Source organism: Mchenga conophoros, linkage group LG4 (assembly GCF_057382185.1).
Source record: "Mchenga conophoros isolate Kocher_MC1m ecotype Shallow Benthic linkage group LG4, M_conophoros_male_GT1.1, whole genome shotgun sequence".
In the NCBI taxonomy this organism is placed as follows: domain Eukaryota; kingdom Metazoa; phylum Chordata; class Actinopteri; order Cichliformes; family Cichlidae; genus Mchenga; species Mchenga conophoros.
The window spans coordinates 23,661,471-23,686,276 of NC_140529.1; the positions used below are offsets into that span (position 1 = coordinate 23,661,471).

The 24,806-nt window shown below is 42.1% G+C and overlaps 1 protein-coding gene and 1 long non-coding RNA gene across 7 annotated transcripts in view; one reads left to right on the plus strand and one right to left on the minus strand.

Moving 5' to 3' along the window:
- The window catches only part of cep112 (centrosomal protein 112), a 128,861-nt gene that overhangs the window by 16,756 nt on the left and 87,299 nt on the right, over positions 1-24,806 (minus strand). For all 6 annotated transcript variants that reach the window (XM_085271130.1, XM_085271134.1, XM_085271132.1 and 3 more), the window contains 2 exons: positions 19,258-19,320; positions 13,587-13,736 (listed from right to left, as the gene is read on the minus strand). In XM_085271130.1, coding sequence (XP_085127256.1) covers positions 13,587-13,736; positions 19,258-19,320 — 213 coding nt within the window. The remainder of the gene's footprint in view (positions 1-13,586; positions 13,737-19,257; positions 19,321-24,806) is intronic.
- Positions 20,456-24,665, plus strand: LOC146576099 (uncharacterized). Its single transcript, XR_014892216.1, has 3 exons — positions 20,456-20,766; positions 21,233-21,320; positions 24,273-24,665. It is a non-coding gene; the product is annotated as an uncharacterized LOC146576099 (long non-coding RNA).

A 24,806-nucleotide genomic window follows, 5' to 3' on the forward strand; every position in this document is an offset into this window, starting at 1 on the left:
TGCTGGAGACAAACTTCTAACAGTTTTAGAAAAGAGAGACGACGAGATTTACAGGCATATCCGGTGTCCCACAGTAACACAAAGTGTTCACAAGGTACTTCTGTCTGAAGTACATATCTGGACACTGACACAAGTTTTGTTTTTTTATACCCATTTACTGAAACATATTCCGAATATAGTTATATAATAAGTAGACTCCCATCTTTCAAATTGGATGAATGGTTTAGGAGTTCCAGCTCTTTAACATGTGTCACTCTCTTTTTAAAGGGAAAGGTAATTGGACATTTGACTCAAAGGCTATTTTCATGGGCAGGTGTGGCCAATTCCTTTGTTATGTCATTATTAATTAAGCAGCTAAAGGGCCTGGAGTTGATTTCAGGTGTGGTGCTTGCATTTGGAAGATTTTGATGTGAACAGACAACATGTGGTCAACGGAGCTCTCCATGCAGGTGAAACAAGCCATCCTAAAGCTGTGAAAACAGATAAAACCCGTCTGAGAAATTACTACAATATCAGAAGTGGAAAGATCTACAGTTTGGTACATCCTGAGGAAGAAAGAAAGCATTGGTGAACTCAGCATCGCAAAAACACCTGGAGGTCCACAGAAGACAACAGTGGTGGATGCCCCAGTCTGTTTGCCCCAATATTAAGAAATACACTTTTATTAGTGATGCTAATAAACAATCCCAAGAAGTGATATTGAGAATAATTTTTATGGTCATGAGAAACCCCTTCACAACAGCCCACCAAGTGAACAACACAACTCAGGAGGTAGGCGTATCAATATCCAAGTCTACTATAAAGAGAAGACTGCATGAAGGTAAATACAGAGGGTTCACTGCAGGGTGCAAGCCACTCATAAGTGCCAAGAATAGAAAGGCTAGATTGAACTTGGCTAAAAAAAACAAAACCCCAACATCTAAAAAAGCCAGCACAGTTCTGGAAAAACGTTCTTTGGATAGAGTAGTAACCAAGTATTAGAAATGAACATTTTATTTTCCTGTATTTAATCTGTCCAATTACTTTTGAGCCCCTGAAATGAAGCGATGTTAAAAAAACGCTTTAGTCCCTCAGATTTTTATGCAATCTTTTTGTTCAGCCCACTGAATTAAAGCTGAAAGTCTGCACTGCATCAGAGTTGTTTAATTAAAAATTTATTGAGGTAAAAAGTTGTCTCTTACCAAATATATATGGACCTAACTGTGTCTTACTAACCAGGCTCGGTAACAGCAGCACCGTTTCTTTTAAAATATAATCACTTCTGGCTGCAAAGAAAGTAGCATAGCTGTCGTCAAAATGCAAACACGAAGGCTTCAAACAACAGAGACCAAAAACTAGTGGCAAACATCAAGTTGGCTGCATCCATCTCTTATATACAGTCTATGATTAAGCTGCAAACGTCTGCTATCATCTTGTAAAACCTACCCACTGTGACCCTAATGTCACCTACAACTATTCTTAAAACAGCACCGTTGCAGACAATATAGATAAGCGTCCTTAACAGATCACACCCCACCCATCTCTTCCTGTCCCACTAGTGATTCCCCGCAATGTGACACAAAATTTCTCGACCTCATCTTCTGGGAAGTGAGGCTGACCCCACTGGTGACGTGTTTTTCTCTTTCTTGTGGGTTCTACGTTTGATGTACTCAAAGCAAATCTAAGTGCAAAAGTTCAACCCTGGTTCCTTCATTAATAGAATCATATGGGATGTTTCTGCTGATGAACAGTACAGCTTTGTGAGTCAGAAAGAGCTGCAGATACTCAGTCATTATTGCCGTCAGACACAATGGTCATATTAAGCGAATTAGCAACAGATACTGTGCTGAAGCTGATGTGCATGGTCTGTCTGACCTTGACTTTAATCAATGAGGGCACTTGTTCAGACACAAAACCTCCAACTGGTGCTTCATTATTGATTCTTCATTTTCTCAGTCTAACTTCCACTGTTGTAACTCTGTACTGTACATATAACATGTACTGCAGATACACACAAGTAGTCAACATACGCACACAGTTCTTTTCTTTAGTACATGAATGACCATGTGTATAATATTCAGCAAAAATGTCTCCAGATGCTGAGGGTGATATGGTCTGTATCAGTCATGCAGACTGACTGGGATCATTGAAAACAGGGCAGGAAGAGGGGGTGGGGGTGTAAGGGAGGAGGAGGGGGGTCTGATTTCCTTAGGAAGAGATGTTGGGTATGAACGAAGGAAGCCTGAAAGTGAAAGGTGTAAAAAAGAAAGTGAGAAAAGCAAATTGCAAAGGAAAAGCTTGAGAAGACAGCAAGAGAAATGTGACCGCATCCAGAAGAGTGCAAGAGGAGAGAAAGTTCAGAAAGGTGAAAAATGAGAAACAGCAAGATACCGAAGAGGAGGAGGGACGTGAAGGAGAAGAAAAAAAAACACGTGGCCGGAGTGAAGAGATAGGGGCAGCGGTTCTACTTCTGGCGCACGGTACATCGGTTGGGGGCTTAGAGGTCTCTCTCACCTCTCCATCAGCAAAGTGCCTCTGCCTTTCATTCCAAACTTTGGCTCAAAGGATTAGCGAGGCACACGCGCACACAAGCACCAACAAACACACCGCTCAGAGCGATCCATACAGGTATAGGCATGCATTAATATTAACAGCAAAAGTTCTAAAAATGTGAGCGCTACACTCTGCAGTCAAATGAGTGCGCAGTTACTGCGTCGTACGCACACAAACATACACGCGGCGTCACACAGGCACAACGATGCCTTAGTCATCTTTCCTGGGTGGTCCTCCTGCGCAGATAAGGCGAGCATGTTTCCCCAGGGTGAAGTAAAAGCAACAGAGGGCAAGGAGAAAAAAAAAGAAAAGCAAAGAAGAAAGAAGGGAGGGAATAGTGGGAGGAGGAAAAAAGGCCAGGGGCCTCTTTAAACTTGGTGTTTTGTTAGGAGCTGAGCTGCTCTTCATGTGCGGCGGGGCCTTCTATTTGCAGCGTGCTGTCAGAAGTTTCTCCCAAAGTCTGGATTAAAGAGATCCTCTAATGACACTGAGGCTGGACGACTTCAGACAGCAGCAAAAACCTCACACTGCACCGCCTCCAGCCAAGGACACACACACACACACACACACACACACACACACACACACACACACAGACAAGGGTAGGAGCAGATACATACACAAGGCGCACAAAGCACACAGACATACATAAGCAGAGACAGTTTGTGGATTGCGCCCACACACACACACACACACACACACACACACACACACACACACACACACACACACACACACACACACACACACACACACACTACTGATCTAATAGTAAATAATAAAGGAGGTGCTAACCTCAAGGAGAGATGGATGGCCAGAGAGATGAGCACAGACTTTCTTTTATCTGCACTTTTATCAAAGGATTGTGGGAAAGGTAAAAAAGTGAGTGTAAGAGAGAAGCTGTAGGAGGAGGAGAGAGGTCTCCCTCCTGAGGTGTTAAGAGAAGAGAAACTTTTGCTTTGCTGTTGGTCTGTCTTGTCTGTGTGTAGGAATGAAAAAAAGAAAAAGAAAAGTGGTTTAGCAAGTCGACCAGGACAGCCCCACTGAAAGATAACACCGATGTTGGTGTGAATTGATTTGCTTTCAGTGCTTTAATGCTTTTCAGTTCTTCTTCCCAGAGTTGATTTAGAAGTAAAGTGGGAAGATAGCGTGATGGCAGCAGTTGTGGAGAAACTCCTGAGCAGTAAATCAAACGGTTATCTTGCCCGTCTTTTCTGGTACTGATGAAAATAGTAAGACAATTGCCACGCTAATGAAGACATGTTGCAACCGAGCTGTGCCCACTGGGGGGAACGCGCTGTTCTCGGTCTTCCCGTCTCTTTCAGCTGCTGTGAGCTGCGCTAGAAAGAGAATAGGAAACGACTATAAAACATACACCATATGCCTGCTGTGTGTGTGCGTTTGTGTGTGGGCATTCGTGCATTTGTTCTGCTTATCGAAAAGGACGCATATGAAGTGCATTCTAAAAACTCTTGACAACATCTTATGAAACATAGGTGCTCTTTTGATTTAGGAGTAAATCCTCAGATTCTTACCAGGATTTTAAAAAATCAAGATTATGCGATACACATCTATTTAATATCGTTTCACTGCACAGAATCAATCTGGTGTCCTGCTGATGGCTAACCACTGTACAGCACTGTAATTTATATTAAAATAAAAATAAGTGGTTACAACAATAAATAATGATGTGGCTATTAAAATAGTAAATCACCATTCTGTGAATGCCAAAAAATATCTTGCATTGAACGTACTGACAATTTTAGTGGTTTTCTGAACTATATCGCTAACTCTTGTAGCTCTTATTAAGTGATATTATGCAATCTGTGACCTCAGCCAAGTTCTATGGTATCCTTCAAACTGAGGAGCCCAAGCCAAAGCGCAAAAGAGCTCTTGGTTTCTTTGTACATTGCATAAGGTTTGTGGTTTGGTGAGTAATTTCCATTTGTTGTCTGCAAATATGCTCTCTATGAGCTACTCTACTTCCCACGTTCTTTTATAGCATCCTGGAATGTTATCTTTCTTCTACTTCCACCTCCTCTGATATGTGGATCAAACGCTGCTGGGAATCGGCCCCATGGCCGGAAAACTCATCAATCAGCCGACACAATGCACACGTGTGGAGCAAGCACGCACGCACGCACACAAATGCATACAGAAAAGAGTGGGAAAGAAAAAAAGAGGGAGAGCAACCTTCGCTTTCACACGTGCTATAAATACAGTGTGTATACAGATCCAAGACTATAACTTTCTGGCTAATGCTGATGCTGACATAAAGGACAAACCGGAATTAGCTGGAAGTTGGAATGTGGGCTTACTTGACAGCACGGAGTTAAGATTTAAGAGAACAACAGCCATCGGTGGGGCACGAGTACAAGAAGTGCCCCAGTGTGTTTGCTCCTATATTAAGAAATATACTTTTATTAGTGATGCTAACAAACACACCCAGGAAGTGAGAAAGTCGTTGGAGGAAACCACAGATTTAAATAAAAGTGACTCAAAACAAAAAGCCACCGAAACAGAAAGGTTACTGAATGCCTCTTTTAGCTCTCTCAGTGTCACAGTGTCATCATCACTACAGCCTTTCAGTCTCTTCTCTAGTCTCATTTAGCTACTTGCTGGTGCTTCTTCAACATTTACAGGCGGATTATTGACTGAGGTTTTTTTATGTTGTAGAACGAAACTGGAAAATGTCTAAAACACGTTAACCACAGATCTTATTTCAAGCATCTAACCAAAAAACCCACGTAAAAACAAAAACACCGACTTTGAAGCAAGAGAACAGGAAGTGGCGCTCTGTGCTCACCATTCTCTCGTCTCTGTATTGCCAGTTGGTCAAAAGACATGTAAACATCCCTACCAAAGCTAGCCAGTATCTGACCAGGGTCCAACGGTGGCTGAGAGGAACGTCATGGACCAAGTTGAGGGCTGATAATGGATAACTACAGACCCTCCCTCATTGCTGTGTCATACCAAAGAGGGGTTATGAGTCTCACATCTTTAAACCACAAGTTCAGATAATTCCACAAATCACATAACATTTTCTGAGTTAACTTAATCTGTTGTTAGCATAAACAGTTACATATATTTTGGCTAACTGGACCAATAAACCTAAACCTAGCTAAAAGTAAAGAGCAGTTTATTTTATTTTCAGCAAGTAACATCAACCATTTCAGATACCAAACACACAACACAAATGAAAACTGTATTCATGCCCACACACATACACACACAGAGGAAAGAGAAGAAGAAGAAAGAGAGGAAAATGATGGTTCAGATGGTTAACAAAAAAATGTGCAGTTCAAGGTTGACACAAAGAACTCGGATGTGTTGAAGGACGTGGACGGACACAGAAACACGGGAGACAAATGGACACTCGCGTACACACACACAACTACTGAAGCAGCTCTTTGCCTCTGCTACAGAGAGTATCCAGCACACCTGTTCTTGATCCACTGCTGCCATTCCTTCCCACAGGCAAAGTCATCCTTTCAACCCCCTCAGAAACTAATGCATATATAACTACAGAACTACAGACAAACTGCAGTTGCTACAACTAGCCTCCTTAATGTGTGCATGTTTGTATGGCTGTGTGTGCGTGTGTGCATGCACAGGATCCCTCATTATTATGCATGCACAAAAAAAAACAGCGTCTAGATCACATGGACTACATCTACTGCAAATTTAACCAAGAAACACACTGTCTAATGCACAAAGAACAGTGCACCTCACATATTCACTCTCATCCTCAAACACTGTGAGACAATGGTCACTGTTGCATTATGTAATGTGTCTCCTGTCACTTCACCCAGAGGACACTACAACAGGACCTTCTCTTTGACTCGCACTAGAAGCTACTGCTGGAGGAGCCTGGATCAAAGGTGTGTATCCCTGTCTTCAGTGTGTGTGTGTGTGTGTGTCTGAAAACACTGAATATATGTGGGTGTATGTTAGAGAATGCAATACTATTGGAAGATGTACTGTAGAGACAAGGGCACTAACTCAAAGCTGTGTTTGTGGGAGAGTTTGAGGGAGGGAAAGACACAGATAAAGACTTAGTGAGAAGAAAATGGGAGAAAGAGAGTGTATGTAGGTCCACGAACACTAAGTTACAGAGGTGTGTGTGTGTGTGTGTGTGTGCGTGCGTGCGTTTCGGGGGACGTGCGTGGCAACATTCGGCAGGCAGAAAGACAGGAAGCACTGCTGTGGGGAGCAGGAACAGCGGTGCTGATCAAAGCCCAGGCGGGTGACACTATGGGCGGAGTGCCATTGTTTATTCACCAGCCACCTCTCCCTTTTGGCAGGGCGAGGTGAGCATGTGTGCTTGTGTATGTGTGTGTGTGTAGTCAGAGTTTGAGACAGAAAGAGTTCGAAAGATACAGAGTTGGGAAGATAGGCTCTGAGAGAGGGTAGAGACAAGCCGTGTGTATGTGTGTGAATGTGTGTGTGTGTGTCTTTGTACCTTTTTTCTTGGCAAGCTAATGTGGGCTTCAGTTCTGTCAGATTTGGCAGCTGCACATTTCAGGCAAGTGTACATGCACACTCATAAATACGGTCTGACACACACATGAACACACAGACCAAAAAGAAAAGAAAAGAAAAGACACTACCTGCAAACACGGCCACATAGACACACATCATGTGGTCAAATAATCCAGATAACCTCACTATTAAACACATTTACCTCTAACCCTATGCATCAGGACGCGTGAAAACAAACAGAGAGCATTGTATAGCTTTCACCTTGCACAGTCCTTTGACACCAGCCAGGTTCCAGTGCACTCAACGAGACTTGCCAACTGTTATGAGATAATTGGCACTCTAAAATTAACTGGATTAGGAATGGTGAGTCACCACCATAGACTGTATATAATAGATGGCTTCTGGCCTGAAAAGTGAAGTCAACAACATAAATCTGTATTTCTCCTTTTGGCCATAAGCGGGCGACTCCAATGGTTGCAAAAGAAGTCTCATGAATTAATTGATATATAAATAAATAGTCTCCATATAAGTCTTAATAATTAATTTTGCAGATTAGCGTTAAAAAAAGACCTATAAAATCTGGCATGTTTTATGGTGGCCCGACATCGCGATTAGTAGGATGCCACTGTATGGGTGTACGGTGTTCAAAGGCCAATATACCGAGCAGAAGGCTTCCACATGGGGCTTCACGGTGCCAAACTCCCTCCTTAAATTTCAGTCTAGAGTTATTTACCACATTTTAATATGACTACACTGTATATGGGATATTACTCATAAAAAATGACATTAGGGAGAAAGGTGAAGGTACCATTTATGACACTCGAGCTTTCTAATGAATGCGCTTCTGTTTATTCTGCTCATTTGATTTGCATATTTTGCAAAAATTGAGTTTGAGCCAAAAAAGAAAATATTAAATAAAACAACAAGCTAAAAGTAGGTTCAGTTCAGCAGATTTAGAGGCTGAGTCTGCTCATTATCCTGGACCAGGGCACCGTCTGCAACTGTTTGCAACACACACTTCAACATTTAACCTATTTGCGACTCAAGCAAAAATGTGCCTGGGAAAGCAAAGCTAAGCGCCCCGTCTGCAACAACATGGCAAGCAGACAGACACTAAAGCTCGCCCTATGTACGTACGCACACACATAGCACGCTCCCACGCACACACCGCACGGATACACTACTCCACCTAAACGTCATGTGTACGAAAAAAGGAAGATAATGAGCATACTTAACTGTACTGCCGCTGTTCTAAAAAAAGGGTTTATGAGATACAAAGGTCTCTGCAGTTAACACCCACATTTAAGAAGTCCAAGTACAGTAGAGCCACAGAGGGAGCTAAATTCAGGCTAGAAACGGCAGAATGGGGCTGGCGAGGAAAAGAAAAAAGAAAAAGGGACATCTGATCTGGTGCAGCATGCATTCAGAACAACTGTTTTGGGATTATCCCAATTCAAATGCACGGCTAACTTTGATGTTATTTTCTTCCCCTCCCATTGTCTGAAGCCCCTCGCTCTCTTCATAATCCGAGCCCTTTGAAGTGAGCAGCGTGGAAACAATGTCAGCAGGCGACACACTCCCTCCGATGGCCCACTGACAGCTCTCCACCATCTCTTTCTTTTTTTTCTCCCCTGCTCTTTCCTCCTTTCGTCTCAATCCTCACACGTCCTCCGTCGTTTCCCTTTCTTCTCCTTCACTGTATGGGATCTCAACCTTCTCTTTCAAGATCACAACAAATCTTTGTTTTACGGCTTTACTTTCTCTCAGTTTATTTGATGTTTGTCTAATCTTACTTTACTCTCCCCCGTTCACTTCTCCCCCTCACGTCTGGCCTTTAATAAGCAATTCAACCATTAATTAGAGCCTCGTTAGCAGGTGGTTAATACACGGGGATCATAATAATGAGCACACAGATAATGGAAACAGAAAGCTGCCGTCTCCTCCAAACAGAGATGCTAAGGCCCGTGTCTTGTAAAACCGCACACAACGGGGAAGTCGGCACGTGCGTGTTACTGTGTCATGTTGCACTTAGATTACAACAAAAGCACGATGTGATCTACAAGTGTTGCATGCTACAGTGCGACACAGACAGTAACCAATTCCTTAATCAACATGTCACCATGTATGTGAGCGTTTGGCCAGTAATTGAATCACATAAGAATTCTTCTACAGTTCTGATGTTTAATTTAGACACTGAGCGAACAATGTGGAAATGTATCCAATGTCGCAAATATTTTTTTTTTAAATCAAACACCTTTTAAGACTGAAATGATTTCCACAGCAGACCAACCAGCCATCAATTTTTGCAATGCTTCCTGATTTATCTCTGCCAGAAGTGAATGTCTTTATGATGCAAGCCAGATCTTAGTCTGTTTGACTTATAGGAGTGGTGCTGTCTTACTGAGACTCACTGAATACTTAAGGTTTTGATATGCGTCTGCATCCGCAAGTCTGCTAGAGTCTGAATGATTGAAATTTCATCATTAGACGATGAGCAGAAGAGTCCATGTTGATAAAAACTCTTTGTGATGGAGAGGACTCGCCCACAGAGACTCAGTTACAATGCAGTAACTGTCCATGTGCCCTTCAGAGGAAGCATAACGGGAAGTACTACTCGGGTGTCCCTGTGCCTGTGTGCAAGAGTATACTATAAGGCTTTAATGAACAGAGTTAACTGTACGGTAGCTGATAATATGCTAGCAGCAGACCTCTACTGACGTCATATTTTTTGTTTTGCTAATGCCAGCTCTTTATCAATCCCCTTTGGGGTTGCAAAGAAGCGCATCTGGCGCAATAGTCTACCAAAGCAAGCATGTGGAGCTACCTGTTGTGGTGACCCCTTGTGGCAGGAGAGGAGCTGAAAGTCACTTTTTGAATGTCAGCACTTTACCAATTTCACACAGGCCTCAACAGCTAAAACATTTTCCTGCACGTCTCTTTTCCTGCCAGTTCTCGCCATATGTCCTTACACTTGCCCCATGATGACATGAAACATTGGTAGTGGTGCTGAACTTGTTGTAGGGTCGAAAGCATGATTCACAGACACTGTCACCCAGCACAGTGAATGATGAACTTTCCCTGAATGTGATTTGAAAGTTTCTTTTTCATTCAAATGTTGCAGCTACAAATTCCAGGGACGTAAACTCGTGTAACGCTTGCTAATTTGGAGTTGTATGGCGATGCCAGTGATGTTCTTTGGAGTCAGCACTTAATACACTGGATGACATTTTAATATTATTATCATTACTGCTGATATTAGGCACTTCCACAGGTCTCTTTGCTGTTTTATCATTAAGTCCTAACTAATCTAGTACACGGCTGAGATTGTATAAAGTTATGAATAACACCTGCAATTATATTTCAATAACTGATGTTACCAATTAGACATTTTAATACATAAAGCCCTGATATTTTGTAAAGTATAATTGGAATTCGTCCAAACGGGGCTGCATGGTGTCAATGCGTTAGCGCGGTAAGCTTGTTAAAGCGTTAGCGCCGTCCAGTCCCTCGCTAACGGAGATTTGCCACATTAATGCGGTTATGGTGTTAACGTCATTTTGACAAGATTAATGCTGACAGCACTAGTAATTTAATAAATAATCCAGCAGTAAGAAGTCGCTCATTCAGGTGTCACCTGTTTGTAAAATTTAAATAGTTTTATTTAAAAAAAGGTACTTTTAAAAGTTCTTTTTAAGGATCAGTGGAAACATTTCAGTAAGCAAGACTCAAGACGGTATCAAATTCATTTGAATAAATGTCGAGTGTCAGTGAATGTTGAGTTGTTAGGTCAGTTTCTACTGTACTTCTTAATGCTGTTGCATTAAAAAAAAAAACTTCCTGAAGTTTTATTGTATCATTGTATCATAAGAATGAGTGTAAGGGAAGTAAAGATATATCAGTCCAGACAGAAACTAAACAGGGCTTTGCTGATGTATCTGGACTCAAAGGACTACAACGAGCCTTTACCGTTAATCACATATGGATAAAAATGACAACACAATAATTGAGTGTGGGGGCCGGACTAGTAATTTCATAGAAAACAGGTTGCTTTTGTGCACGTCTGAGCGAGGAGGGCCTGGGATTCCAGGGCCTGGAAGGAGAAGAGCTCTGAAGAGAGGCTCACGGACCTGCCTCTTTACTATATGAGACAGCTCCAGCCACAAACAGACAAGGTTGTGTTTGGAAATATGTCCTGATCCCAGACACAACAAGTCTTTTTAAAGTGAGCCACACCCAGTCAACTGCTACTTCAACTGCACTCCATTCAGCTTCTGGGAAGAAGAGGAATACAAGAAGCCGATTCCTTAAAAGAAATCCACATGGATCAGGGAAAAGGATTAACACATCTCTCTTTTTTTTTATTAATATAAAACATTACATTTTTTACAGAAGCAAAAGAGAAAAAAAAGAGAGTAAAATGTTAAAAGAAATGTGCCAAAGTGTAAAGTTTAACAGTAAAAGGGATTGTCAGGAATGATAAAGAGGGGCTATGACTTAAGACGTTGGGTGAAACAGAGAGATTTATAAGATTCAGCCAGACACAGAGCACACGAGCCACTTAAAGTCACTATGGAGTTTGCAGCGAGCCATAAAAATGACAGAGCACATGCATACAAACAGGCAGTGCGCTTTAACTAAAGAAAAGCGTCCCGTGTCTACTCTATAAAAGTGAAATCCAGACGAGGCTTTTTTAGAGCACGACGTTTACTGACATACCCCCAGTTCTGCTGGTGTAAAGATACTTTAGATATACCAAACACTGCAAAGACCACTGAGAAGAGGAACTGTGTGACTGCTGGGACTTTATCATCCTCTCTTAATAATGCATTATCAGGGATTGTAACATCTAGTCCTTTTACTGAATCAGAATGAACTATTAAAGTGGCTGGCACTTTGGACAGAAGCTCCTGTATTTTTTGTTAGTGGTAACCTCCATCATAGTTAATAGTGTATTTACATTTACTGACATAAAAAGTAAGTTCAGGTTTTTGTGAGGGTTTGGTTACTCAAAACGCTTCTCCTGCCAAGCATCCGTCCTGAGAAAACATTCCCAGATTGGTTGGTGAGCGGTCGCTTGCTGTTACTAAGTGAAACAGGTCTCAAAGAAATATACAAGAACGTCCTTGCCTGGTTGCCTATTGATTGTGTTGAAGACACCAACTTGTTTGCAAACACTTGCAAACTGCTTGTCGAAGCTGTAGTGAAACTGTGAACAGTGAGGCCCAAACTTCCAGAAACTACCCACCAACTAACTGAGGAACACACATTTTTCCTTAGCAACCAGAGGCTGACAACCTGTCTCTAGGACTTGTGACAAAAGTGTAATATGTGTTATAGCAGCTAAAAATGTAACTGAAAACAATAATATTGACTATAAATTCAGGTCTGTTAGTGAACTAATTATAGTTTAGAAATTTTAGGAAATATGTATTTTATAAAATTCCTTCCATTTTTTCTACTGCTTACTTGCCTCGCTTCTGTCAGTCTGCCCCAGGGCAGCTGTGGCTACAACTGTAGCTTGCCTCCACCAGTGTGTGAATGTGAGAGTGAATGAATAGTGGAACTGTACAGCGCTTTGAGGGCCCCGAAAAGCGCTATATAAATGCAGTCCATTATTATTATTACTGTTCCCAACCTGGCTAAGAGACAGAATCTCTCCAGTGTGCCCTGGGTCAGGACTGGGATCTCCTCCCAGTTGAGCATGTCCAAAGCACCACATTCAGGAGGCATCTGAGTCACATGTCCAAACCACCACAACTGGCTCCTATCAGTGCAGTCAAAAATTGGCACTACCCTGAGCACCTCTGGGTGACTGAGATCCTTACCATATCTCTAAGTCTTGGCCTAGACACCCTTTAGAGAAGGATGATTTCTGCTGTCTGTATCTAAAACCGTATTCTTTCAGTCCTTTGCCAGAGCTTCATACCCTTAGCCACAGGTGAGGGGAGGAATTTTAAATCGATTGGCTTTACCTCAGCTTTCTCTTTTCCACAGACAGTAAAAGTGTCTGTATCACTGCAGATGTTGCACCAATCTGCTTGTCAATTTCCTGTTCCACTGTCTAATCTTAAGCAAGTCTATAAGACACTTGAACTCAACTCATTCCCAACTCAAAGTGGGCAATCCACTCGTTTCTATTTGAGAACCTTGGCATTGATTATTGAGGTGGTAATTCTCATGCAAACCACTTCCTACTCTCTCATTTTTTTAAAATTATAACGCTCATTCGATTAAGTAACATGAAAGCAGTGTTTCTCAAGCTCTTTCGTCTCTATACAACAATACGGGGACTCATCATATCTGGTGTGTTCAAATTTAAACTTCCAACCCTAACAACTGTCACAAGACAGAGTAGGAACACTGCAGTATACCACTGAAAGCTTTAATAATACAGAGTACTGCTGGACCACACACCTAATAAATGGACACAAATGATTAAAGCTGCTTATAATGAGACCTGTAGAGAAGGGGCATGTGCCACCTTGCATACTTGGATCATAGAATGTGAAGAAATACCTGTTGCTCAGTGCTGAGTGATGTAATTATTAAAGTGTGTGGTTTCCAACACTGACCTTGTGGGTCTGATCGGCACGGTGGGTTACTGTCTTTCTTTCCTCTTCCCAGCGAGCACTGGCCTCTTTTAGCTGCTTCTCCATTGCTGTCTGCAGACGTATCGCCTCCTCCTTTGAATCACATACAGACGTCTGTAGCTCCGCAATTAGCTGTGGGCAAGAAAAGTCAGGTTTTTGACTGATCCTCAAGTGTGTGCAGGACTGACAGAAACTTAAGAGAAGTGGCAGTGACTAAATAAGATCATAACTTGGCTTGCTTGCACTTGGGAACCATTTTTTTTCCTAGTCCAAAGTTAACTTGGAAGTTCTATGTATTTCTATGCTTATGTTTGAAACAAGCGGCATAGTAAAGCGATCAAAGAGAGAAAAGCCTGTTGCCAGAAGCAAAATGCAAAATACGTTCGCTTAACAAAATGCTGTTCTGATTCATTTCATTTCACTGGGCTTGCAAAAAAAGACTAGTATCAGATGGAAAATGCATTTTGCATTTGCCATGGCTTGGGAAGGCAGTAACAATCACCTTGAAAGACCGCTTTTCCCAGAGTCTCGTGTCTTCTTTTTTGTTTTTTGAGACGAGACAGAAGACACAAAGAAGAGAGAGAGAAAGCGCAAGAGTGAGAAAGAAGAGGGAGTTAAAAAGAAATAGACAGGAAGGAAAAAACAACTTCCTTTTTGAAGAGCGGAGTGACTTTGTGTTGGTGAACTTGCGGTGCACACCAAGATGAAAAGGAAGTGTCTTGGCTTTGAAAACCTCCAGTCAAAATTAACATTCTATTTAAGCCACTGTCAGAGAAAGGCAGAGGAAAGATGAGAGAGTAAGAAAAAAAGAGAGAGAAAGAGAGAGGGAAGGGAGAAAGAGAAAGAGGTGAGGAGGAGGAAGGAGGGTATTGCTGCTGCTTTGGGCTAGACAGATAATTGTTTACCATGTTCAAACCCTGGAGGACTAGCCCCGCTGGAATCTGCACATTGTGTGGGAGTATGGGAGCTAAAGCGGCGCGGGTCGACCACAGACAGAAAGAGACGGCAAGGGCGAAGGGGGGTGGAGGGGTGCTAGGGAGATTAGGCTTATTTAGTCAGTGGGACACATCATGATGACATAATGACACATCATTATGTGAACATCATTTCTGGTCATAATAATTATTTTGCAATATGGATTCCCTGCATTTGCTGGTCTTCAGCCCCGGGGCAGTGGCGGCACTCCAAACTAGTAAACTCAGCTGTCTGTCTTGTTACTCCTGTATATATATATTTATATATACACACACACACACACACACGCACGCACGCACACGCACACACACACGCACACACCATAGCACCTTTTTCACTCTCTGATAGGCAGCTGGGCCTTTTAAAGTCTATAATTGGTCTGGTGAGACTTGCCTATTTTCCCAGCCTGCTAGCATCTCTGTTTAGGGCTAAAGGAAGGCTTGCCTCCCCATGAACCTGAAGTATGGAAAAAAAGAAAGGAGGACAGAAACGAGTCTGTTTACCCACCTGTTTACAAACAGGTGGGTAAACAGGCTACCAGAGGAGAAAGGCTGCTCTGTAATGATGAAAAGAACACAAACACTTGTAAGTGCGAAAACTTGGTGGCTGATGCTTAATTTGAGTTGCCCGTTTCCTTTGATAATGATTCCAGTGATTTGACCCCGCCAGCAAAAAAACAGTGTAAACGATAGAACATTTCACTTATTGCCTCTTTGTTTGGTAACATTTCTGCCATAACTGCAGGCGTTCTCCAACAAAGTGTAGCTGTGTTAGCCCCATAAAGCCTGAAATATGAAACAATTGCCACAAAATTCTTAAATTTCATATCTGACTTTTAATTTTGCGACATTTTCTTAAAAAGTTGCTTAAAAATGCATGGTGTTATTTATTCATCACACTGATGATGTAAAAGTCTCAGAACCTCCCAAAAAACTATACCAAATATGACATACTTGTTGTTAAGTTACAGCTTTTAGGCACCAAGTATGTTTTTGGAAAAGAAAAGAAAAAATCACGAAATTTAGAATTTTTCCAATGTATAAACAAACCAAAAGCATTTTTTTAGGGGGGGGGGGAACGCAGTGTGAAAAAATAAAGTCAGCATGAAAAGATGATGAGCTGGTCCGGATGTTTCTAAACAAGAAAAGGAAGACACAGAGATTCTGGGCCGGAGCAGTGTCTAGCTGTCTGTCTGAGGTTAAATACTATTATTTTTCTATTTGTATATTCAGTACTGTGTTTTGAGCTACGAGTGCACTTGTTGCCAAACGCATTGGTCTGATTGGTCAGAACTGTTTATTCAGAAAAATCAAGCTTGGTCCAACGAAATAAATTCTGCAATTTAATCAAGTGAAATCACGAGATCTGTGTGTGTGAACAGCTGCATTAAGAATAGGTGAGTGCAAAAAATATTTTCAATGCACATAATATTTGCATGAATTTGTGTCTTCAGTCTGCGCAACCTCCCAACCCTCCAGCTTAGGCTTGAAAAGATGAACAAACAACTAAACTTATGTAAAAATGTCCACCAAAGTGGAGATAATGTATAGTGCTACTTTTGGCCAAAAGACATATCAGCATAAACACCTCATACTAACTGTCAAACACATGTGAAGGGGTGATGATTTGGGCTTGTTTGGCAGTCACAGGACCTGGGCACCTTGAATACACTTGAGTCAAATGTGAGAGTCCGAACTTCTACCTGATTCATATACTTGAAATGTGACGGGACCTTAAGAGAGCTGTGCATAAATGAATGCCTACAAACCTCAATGAAATGAAGCAACACGGTCAAGAGGAGTGGGTAAAAATTCTTCCACAAAGATGTGAGAGGCCGAAAAAGCCGTGCTGTTAAAGTTATTGCTGGTAAAGGTGGTGAGGCAGCTGAACAAACCTGATGAATGTAAGTCTTTCAACTTACCGGCTGACATTTGACTGGTGCAGCTTCGAGAGCAAATATTAATTATTATCCAAGGCTAGAAAAGATAAGGAGAATAATTGTGTGCAAATTTGAAGCCTGATAAAATGTTCTGACTTTTCAAACTGGAATGAAAAAGGGGCTGCAGAGAGTTGTGTGAAAAGCTTTTCTTTTCGCATGACCGTATTTGCCAGCTAGATATTAATTGGCCAGCAAGTTCACAAAGAAACTTCAGAGCTTTTTTTCTTTTTCCTAGAAACCAGTTGTCTCCTGCATTACTGGAAATGAATATGCTGAGAGTTGTGAAAGAGAGCAAAAGCTCTACTAACAATCAATACAGAAAAGAACCCAAAGTTTAAACAGTGCTGACACATTTCGATTTTGTTTTGATGTGAAAATGTCTCCAAAGGAATAAACCCTGCAGCTGGTCAGTAAATTCCTAAAAGGTCACAGAAAAGCACAGTAAAAGAAAGAAAGAAAGAAAGAAAGAAAGAAAGAAAGAAAGAAAGAAACAAACAAACCCCCAACATTGTGTTTAAATAAATGAAATAATTTTACATATTAATTTCAACCTGTCCTGAACCGTGCCGCCCAGAGAACATTCCCTCCACCTCCCACCTACTTGCGGTCAGGGATAAAGTAATGATCTATCAGCACCAAGACTACCACCCACTGTAACCTGACCATTAAGTGGGCCCTGTTTAGTTCACAGGTCACCCAGGAGGACCACTCGCAGCTAGGCGCTTAACACACAGGGACTGGGTAGGAGACACTAATTAGGAGAGCTGTGTATGTATGTGTGTGTGTGCGTGCCTGATTGAAAGAACCAGAGCACAGAGACAAAAGCAGGGAGATAATATACAGAAGAATAGGATCTGCACTTCTGTGCGTATGTTTGTGTGTGTGAATGCAAAGAAACATACATATCAGGCCCCCTAGGATAATGCATGGCATGGTATGTTTTTAATTGGGCTATTAGCTATGCAGCTGAGCTCTAGAGCGATGCTCCCTGTCAGACACTGAGGGGTTAACAACTGGGGTTAGCCTTTGAGGTTCAAAGACCTCTTGTTTACATTTGACTGAGTTGCTCCAAGGGGTGGGGGGGGGGGGGGGGAGGGGAAAAAAAAGCCGCCTTGGTTCCACCTTTACCTTTTAAAACAAAGTCGCCCAAGCCCACAACAAATGCTCAGAAATACTCACGCATATTAACATGTTTGCACAGAACCCACTCCTTTAGCATAACCTTTATGTAACCGCTCGCATCAACAGCGGTGTTGAGTTCTGCGCTCTGGGACCATCTTCTAATGTCAGCGAGTGTTGTTTGTTAAACTTATGCCAGCTCTGTGTCCCCAAACCAGAGGATTAATCACTTGTTGCTCGTCTGCGGCGGCCCTGCACCCTCCAAAGCGGGCAGAGGCTAAACTTTCGCACAGCACCCAACTCCTTTTGAAGTTGAGCATTGTGTAACCTAATAAGCTACCGTTTTTCCTCACAACATCTGCTTGTCAACCCCGCTTTCAACTCGGAGCCTCTGCCAACCAACCCGAAATGGGGGAGATTTAAAGAGGAGAAGAAAGAAAGAAAGAAAAACAACAACCTTCTCCTCCCCCTCGTCACCCTCCCCCCCAGCCTTTTTGAATCTCCTCTTTGGGTAACGAGGTGCAATTACGGCCAAATGATTGTAATATTTTAGCCTGCTACATAATCAAGAAGAAACCACTTTTCTTTTTGTAATGTAAACACTACTTAGGGTGTTTTTGGATCTTTGAACTGGTGAGGTGAAAGCTGCCAGAACTTTCTGAGACGTCGTGCTGAATGGCAACGTGTGTCCGAGGAAGTTATATCTGTTTGGACAGAAGAATTAACTCGATTTCATGTGGCCTAAGGACACAAGAAGTAATGTTAAACACATTTCCTGGATTTGAAGTGTAGCCAGGTGATGGACAGACAGGTATGGTATATGAAAAGGACTTTCACCGATATGTTTTCAAGATGTTTCGCCGGCTTAACAGTTTGCTCGGGCTGTGTAGCTCCCATGAGAGAGCCGTAGTACACTTGGGGGCCGCGGCATCACACAAAGAGCTGGACTGCTTGTGTTTTTGCAACTCTTTTTCTTTTTTCTCCCCCTTTTCTAAATCCTGGTGATTGTCCTGTGGGAGGAAAAATCTCTTAAGAGAGTGCCAAGATATTTTATACCCGGGGAATTGTGGCCACTGGGGGGCAGCTGAACAAACTTAAAAGACACAATTGATATATTAATGTTTGGCAAAAGCTTCCTGGATTCGTGTCTGATCACCACATGAATGTAAGTGTAGTGGTTGCACTCATTCCAGCCCTTTCAACTCATGTGTCGGTGTTTGATTGGTGCAGCTTTCAGAGAGCAAATATTAATTCTAATCTAAGGCTAGCAAAGATAAGGAGAAGAATTGTGTGTAAATTTGAAGCCTGATAAAAATGCTCTGACTTTGGACACAGGGATGAAAGAGGGGCTGATAAAAGTCAGATAGCAAAGCTTTACAAATTTCACTCTAATATGAACTTTCGTGCTCTGGCACTGACACGAATGTTCTGCGTGCACTCTCTCGTACATTTGCGCCTGTGCACATGTGCTTAAGAGAAAAGGCCATGGCAGCTTGCAGTGTGTGTGTGTGTGTGTGTGTCACCACCTTTCCCCCATCAGTACATTTTGTCTGTTCCATCACATAGTCGAGTAGAAAAACAAGAATATGAAATGAAAGGGCAGAAGTGAAAACTGATTACCTGGGCAGATTTGGCAAGCTTCTGACTGTACTCCCTCTCAATCTGCTTCAGCCTGCTGTTGGTCTGCAAGGAGAAGAAGGGAGAGGAGAGTGTGAGAAAGAGATATGCAGACGGGCAGGTTGAGGGACACAAAGAGAGACAGGGTAGTGAAATTCAATCTTCCGTTAGGAAGTGCACAGAGACACATTACCCTCCCAACCTAACCATCCTCTCACACACACACACACACTTTTGTGCTGACCTCTGCCTCTTGGCAGTGTGTCCCTGTTGAGCACGCCTGCAGCCCCTTGGCTCCGCGCCACTCCCAGCGCTCATGTGTGCCAGCAGGTAGCGATGGGCACAGTGCACAGTGGGCACCACTCCCCTTTGATCCCCTGCCAACAATTCATCACTTAACAAGACGAGGGGCTACGGTGAGGGGTGGGGGAATTAAAATGTTGCTGCCAATTAGCTATAGGGTAAGAAAAAAAAAAGCGAGGGAGACATTTGAGAGAAGCTGGGAAACTAAACAGGGCGGAGACAGAATAGAAGTGAATGGCGATTGTTGCTGGAAGTTTAGTGAGCGTTGCTCGTCTCTTTTGTTTTTCGTTGTTTCTCTATGGGAAGCTAGCCAGCTGGAAGCAAAGGCTGTGTGTTTCTAATGCGAGATCTTTCTCCTTTCAGCTAGCTGTGTTGTGCTGCCAGAGTTTGAATAAGAGGCTGAACTGTGGAGTGAGATAATTAGGTGTGAAGTGCTGGAATTCTACAGGGACATCAGTAGCGGCCTGTATGGACGTGGATGTGGTCCATACAAGTACTAAGGAAACACTAAGGGTTGAATTAATGGGGGACAGAGGTCATTATGTGAAGGCCAGGCAAAGCTTTTCAGTGGACGAGGATTAAACTTAAGTCTCACATTCTGCTGTAAAACTACAGAAATCAGCATTTATATGCTATATATTATTTAGACGCTTCAGTTGCTATGCCACTAAAAAAGGGGCCACAGTTTAATATATTTCTTCTTCTAAATTCCTGAAAAACACACAACTGTAAACCATCAGCCATGCAGAGATGTATTCAGAAAGTTATTCTAAACTGTAGTAAACATGATTCTCTCTCTTTTGCGCACACAAACACTTACTTGACTCTCCTGACAGCCACTGACAGACAGACAACTCATGAACAAACACTGCTCCGCTGAACACTCCCACTCACAGCCATCAACACCTGAGCTGCGTTTGGACTCCGCACCCCTTCCAAACACTTCCTGACAAACACGGCCGTCCGCTCTGAACGGACACACCTGTCACCACGGAAACACAGAGCCATCACCAAGGATACAAGCCCTGTCTTCCTGCGCCAGGACTCTTTGAGTGGCGGCCCGCTTGTCCCCAGGGGCCCTAAAGCAGCTGATGAGAGCGCGGAGGACAAAGGAGGGCGTAGGAAAGACGAGAGAATGAACTGTCTGTGCGAAAGGGAAACAAATGGAGTTCTTTTTTTACATTTTCTGTCTCAGCTCTGCTCCATATTGTGAGTGACTCTGTTATAATAACGAATATTTGTGTATTGTTCGTGTTCTATATTTAGAAAAATTTAAAAAAAAGATGAAAGAAGAGTCTTAAATGTATCTATTTCTCCATTTACACATAATCGTCTCTACAGTTAATTTAGGTGATGTTTATACTGCACAATGTGAGACTGTAGGTTCACATGTACATGGGTTTAAATTTACAGTGTGTAAAATTTTCACAGCTAGACCAAGATTCAAGTTGACGTCAGTAGACTGCAAAGTGCAGTAAACTGAGTTGTGTTTTCTTGCCCCTCGAACATGTTTTCAACAGCCAAGAGATCAAAAACATTAAATTTAAACTGCACCCCATAATGGCCCCAGCTGGCTGGAATGTTTCTATTACTGCTTGGAGGCGATCCAGATTCAGTCCACTGTTTACCTCAGCTGTCAATGCTGGATGAGTAGTGTCCACCTTTATTTACTCAGGAGGAAGCCGGGAATCTTTGTCAAAGGACTGTAATATAATTTGATGAGTCCGTGAAACTCACTTCTGACCCACGACAGTCACACTGAGGTGAGTTGTTGAAGATATCCTGAACTACTGGTAAGCGCTGCTATTAGCCTCTGTTAGCTGCTGCTAACTGCCTTTAGTGAAACTTTCTTTGAAGTGGACTCAGACACTTGGCGAATAAACTCTCATATGAATCTAATTAAACTGTTTATCAGAAGGAAAAAACTGAAACTGGTTAGCACTATTGCCTCAGCAAGAAGGTCCTCAGCAGGTTTTCCCTGTTTGTGTAGGTTCTCTCCAGGTACTTGGGTTTCATCCAACAGGTTAAAGATATGGGAGAGTGGGGTGAAGGTAACAGGTGATTTTAAATTGTCAATAGGTGTGAATGTGAGTGTGAATGGTTGTCTGTCTGTCATTGTTAGACCTGTGACAGACTGGCTACCTGTCCAGGATATATCCCACCTTTCACCCTATGACAACTAGGATAGGCTCCAGCCCCCCGGCGACCCTGATAAGGACAAGTGGAAAAGAATAAATAGATGGATAAGAAAGACAAGTGAGATTTTTAGGACACTCAAGTCTAACATTAGCTGGTATGATGTTAGCTTGTAACCAGCTGTTGTGGTTTAGCTATTTCTTGTCAAGCGGAGACGGAGTGTCACATGTCTAATCTGCTGACAACAAGGAGTTGTGACAACACTGGGAATAAATAAGCATGTTTATGGACATTTTTGCCCTGACTTTATATTATGAGATAAGGCTTGAGATGTAAAGGAAGAGTATGACATTTTACACAGATGCCAGTGGTGCTGTCTCTTTCCTTCGTGGTTTTGGTGAAGATGACCCCTCCCCCGATGATAAAACATAGATATGATCCTTTATAACTTCAGCCTGAAAATGCAGGTGTCTCTACATAAAATGCGATCAGTTGGAAGGGAGCTGTCCTACCTGGTCACTGTATTCAAATATAGTAAGGGAACATGGCAGCCTTCACAAACCAATGCCAACCAACTCCCATTTATTTTTAATACATTAATTATAAGTTTGAGAATGAATCAATTTGTTGGAAGATCTAATTACACACTATATATCCTTATTTTCCATTAAATGACCTCAAATTACTGACTGTACCTTTAGCATGTGGTCATACTGACACACAAACAGGCTCAGATTTTTTATAAAATCACAAAGAGCTTGCTACTAACTTATTCCTTTTACCTGAAGTCACTCGGGGGATTTCAGCAGGAAGTATTATAAAAAAGTATTTAAAAAAAACTTCAAACATTATAAACCTCTACCATCTAAACACACATAAAAATGGACAGAAGTAGAAGAAAATATGGATTGTACACGCAGTGAAAAATACCCCATTTGGACTGTGACAAATACAAAGGGAAAACAGTGCTAAATTAAAAGCCCATCCATATGTGTGTGTCTGTGTGAGTGTGTAAGAACTTTCAAAGAGAGTACCTGCGCCCTGCCAAAGGCATTTTTGCGCTGAAGGCACTTTGAGGCTGTATCAGGCTCTTCAATCGCCTCTTAATCCTAGCGGTGTGGAGTGCAGCTGCTTTGAAGTGTGTTCGTCTTTGTGTGTGTGTGTGCGTGCGCAGATACCAGTGTGTGCTAAAGAAAGTGGAAGTAGATCTGAAGGTAAGGCATGCACCGCTTACCAGGACTTAATTAATAATCTGCAATGGGAAGCAGGCCAAACACACACATAGACACGGGCACACATGGATACATGGGCACACTTAAAAAGGATGGGGACATGAGTGGCACAAAGAAAGCGAGGGGGGGGGGGGACTTTCTCTCACACACTTAACGATACGCACACAAGTCACACTTATTCAAACAGACACAGCAGACAAACAGGATGCATGAAGGCCAAACACACATCCAGAGTTTGATCTGTTGCTGGAAATGAGATTTGCTCAAGGTGTGCAATCCCTTTGTTCACAACAGACGGCTGTATTCTTGCTAAAGGAGGAAGCAGCTAAGGTAAACATTTCTTAGTGTAATCAATGTAGTCACTGCATGGTAATGTTTGTGTCACAGTTTTCAGCAGTAGAAAACACATCAAATGTTCAAACTTTACTAAATTAACGAATAACGAATTTCATACATGCAAAGCATTTCAAAAAGAAGTTGGGATGTGTTTCATCACCTCTCCTTATAACAAAAATCTCAAAGTGCTTGAACTAAGGAAATCAAAAGCAAAATGGTATCCCATTCCCACAAGTACCTTTTACCTAGACTGTACCGAAGCCAATTTAACACCTGTACTTTCCTTTTTTTTCTTTGAAGCTTTGTTTTTGTGCAGAATGCAGTTTGGTATTGTTTTACTGAAATAAACAATGTCCACACTGAAAAAAAGCTACTGTGGATGACTGCGTAGCTTCTCCCCCCAAAAAAGGAAAAAGCATATTGTTGGAATATATTCCATGAACTGGAGCCTATCCTAGTTGTCAGGGGTAAGAGGCGGGGTACAAATTGGATAGGTCACAGTCTATCGTGGGGCCAACACAGCCAGACAATCATGCTCATTCACAGTCAAGTAATTTAGAATCAACCTAACCTGCGTGTAATTGGACTGTGGGAGGAAACTGGGGTACCTGGAGAGACTCTAAACAGGTACAAGGAAGACAAGCAATCTCGCTCTCTGCGACCTTCTTGCTGTGAGGCAACAGCCCTAACCACTGCACCTCTGTGCACACTACATATTATAACCCTGATGCCTTTCCCAAATATCCATCTAATGCTAATCATTATGCATTGCCAACGTCTAAACTCTTAGCACTGACAACAAGCAAGGAGCTCCATCTCACTAGAAAGAAAGTTTTCCAATTTTTGATTCTTCAGACCTCAGGAAAGTTTTCTGCTTTGCTACTATGCATGTTTGTTTTCTTTTGCATTCGTGCCACATTGTACTTATGGCAGCAAAGACAAACTATGTTCAGTTATTTTTATATGAGTTCCTGAGTCCATGCAATGATTTATTTCTTTTTTGTTTTGCAGTACCGCCTGAGGACCAGATGGTCACAGACAGCCAATATTGGTTTTCAGCCTTGTCCCTTGTGTACAGAGATTTCTCCAGATTCCCTCAATCTTTTAATTACACAATGCACCATAGATGATGAAATTCCCAAATTCTTTGCAATATGTTGCCCAAACAGTCTTTCACAGAGAGGGGTAAACCACTCCCTATCTTTACTTCTAAAAGACTCAGCCACTCTGGGATGTTCTTTTAGCACTCAGTCATGTTACTGACTAACTTGATCCACTGCGAGACATTTCCCACTTTGTTTTTAAGCACGATGTGACTTTTCCAACTTTGTTTTTGCAAAGAATTGCTGTCAACAAGTTCTAACTGAGCATATATTTCAAAGAACTAGAACATTCCTTAGTTTCACCACTTAATTAAAAATGGGGTTTAAATATCTTGCAAATCATTGCATTTGTTTTTATTTACATTTAAAACAGCAATCCCAACTTCTCCGAAAACAAGGTTTTATTTCCAAAATCTCTTCCATCTTGGACAGGATATTGCTT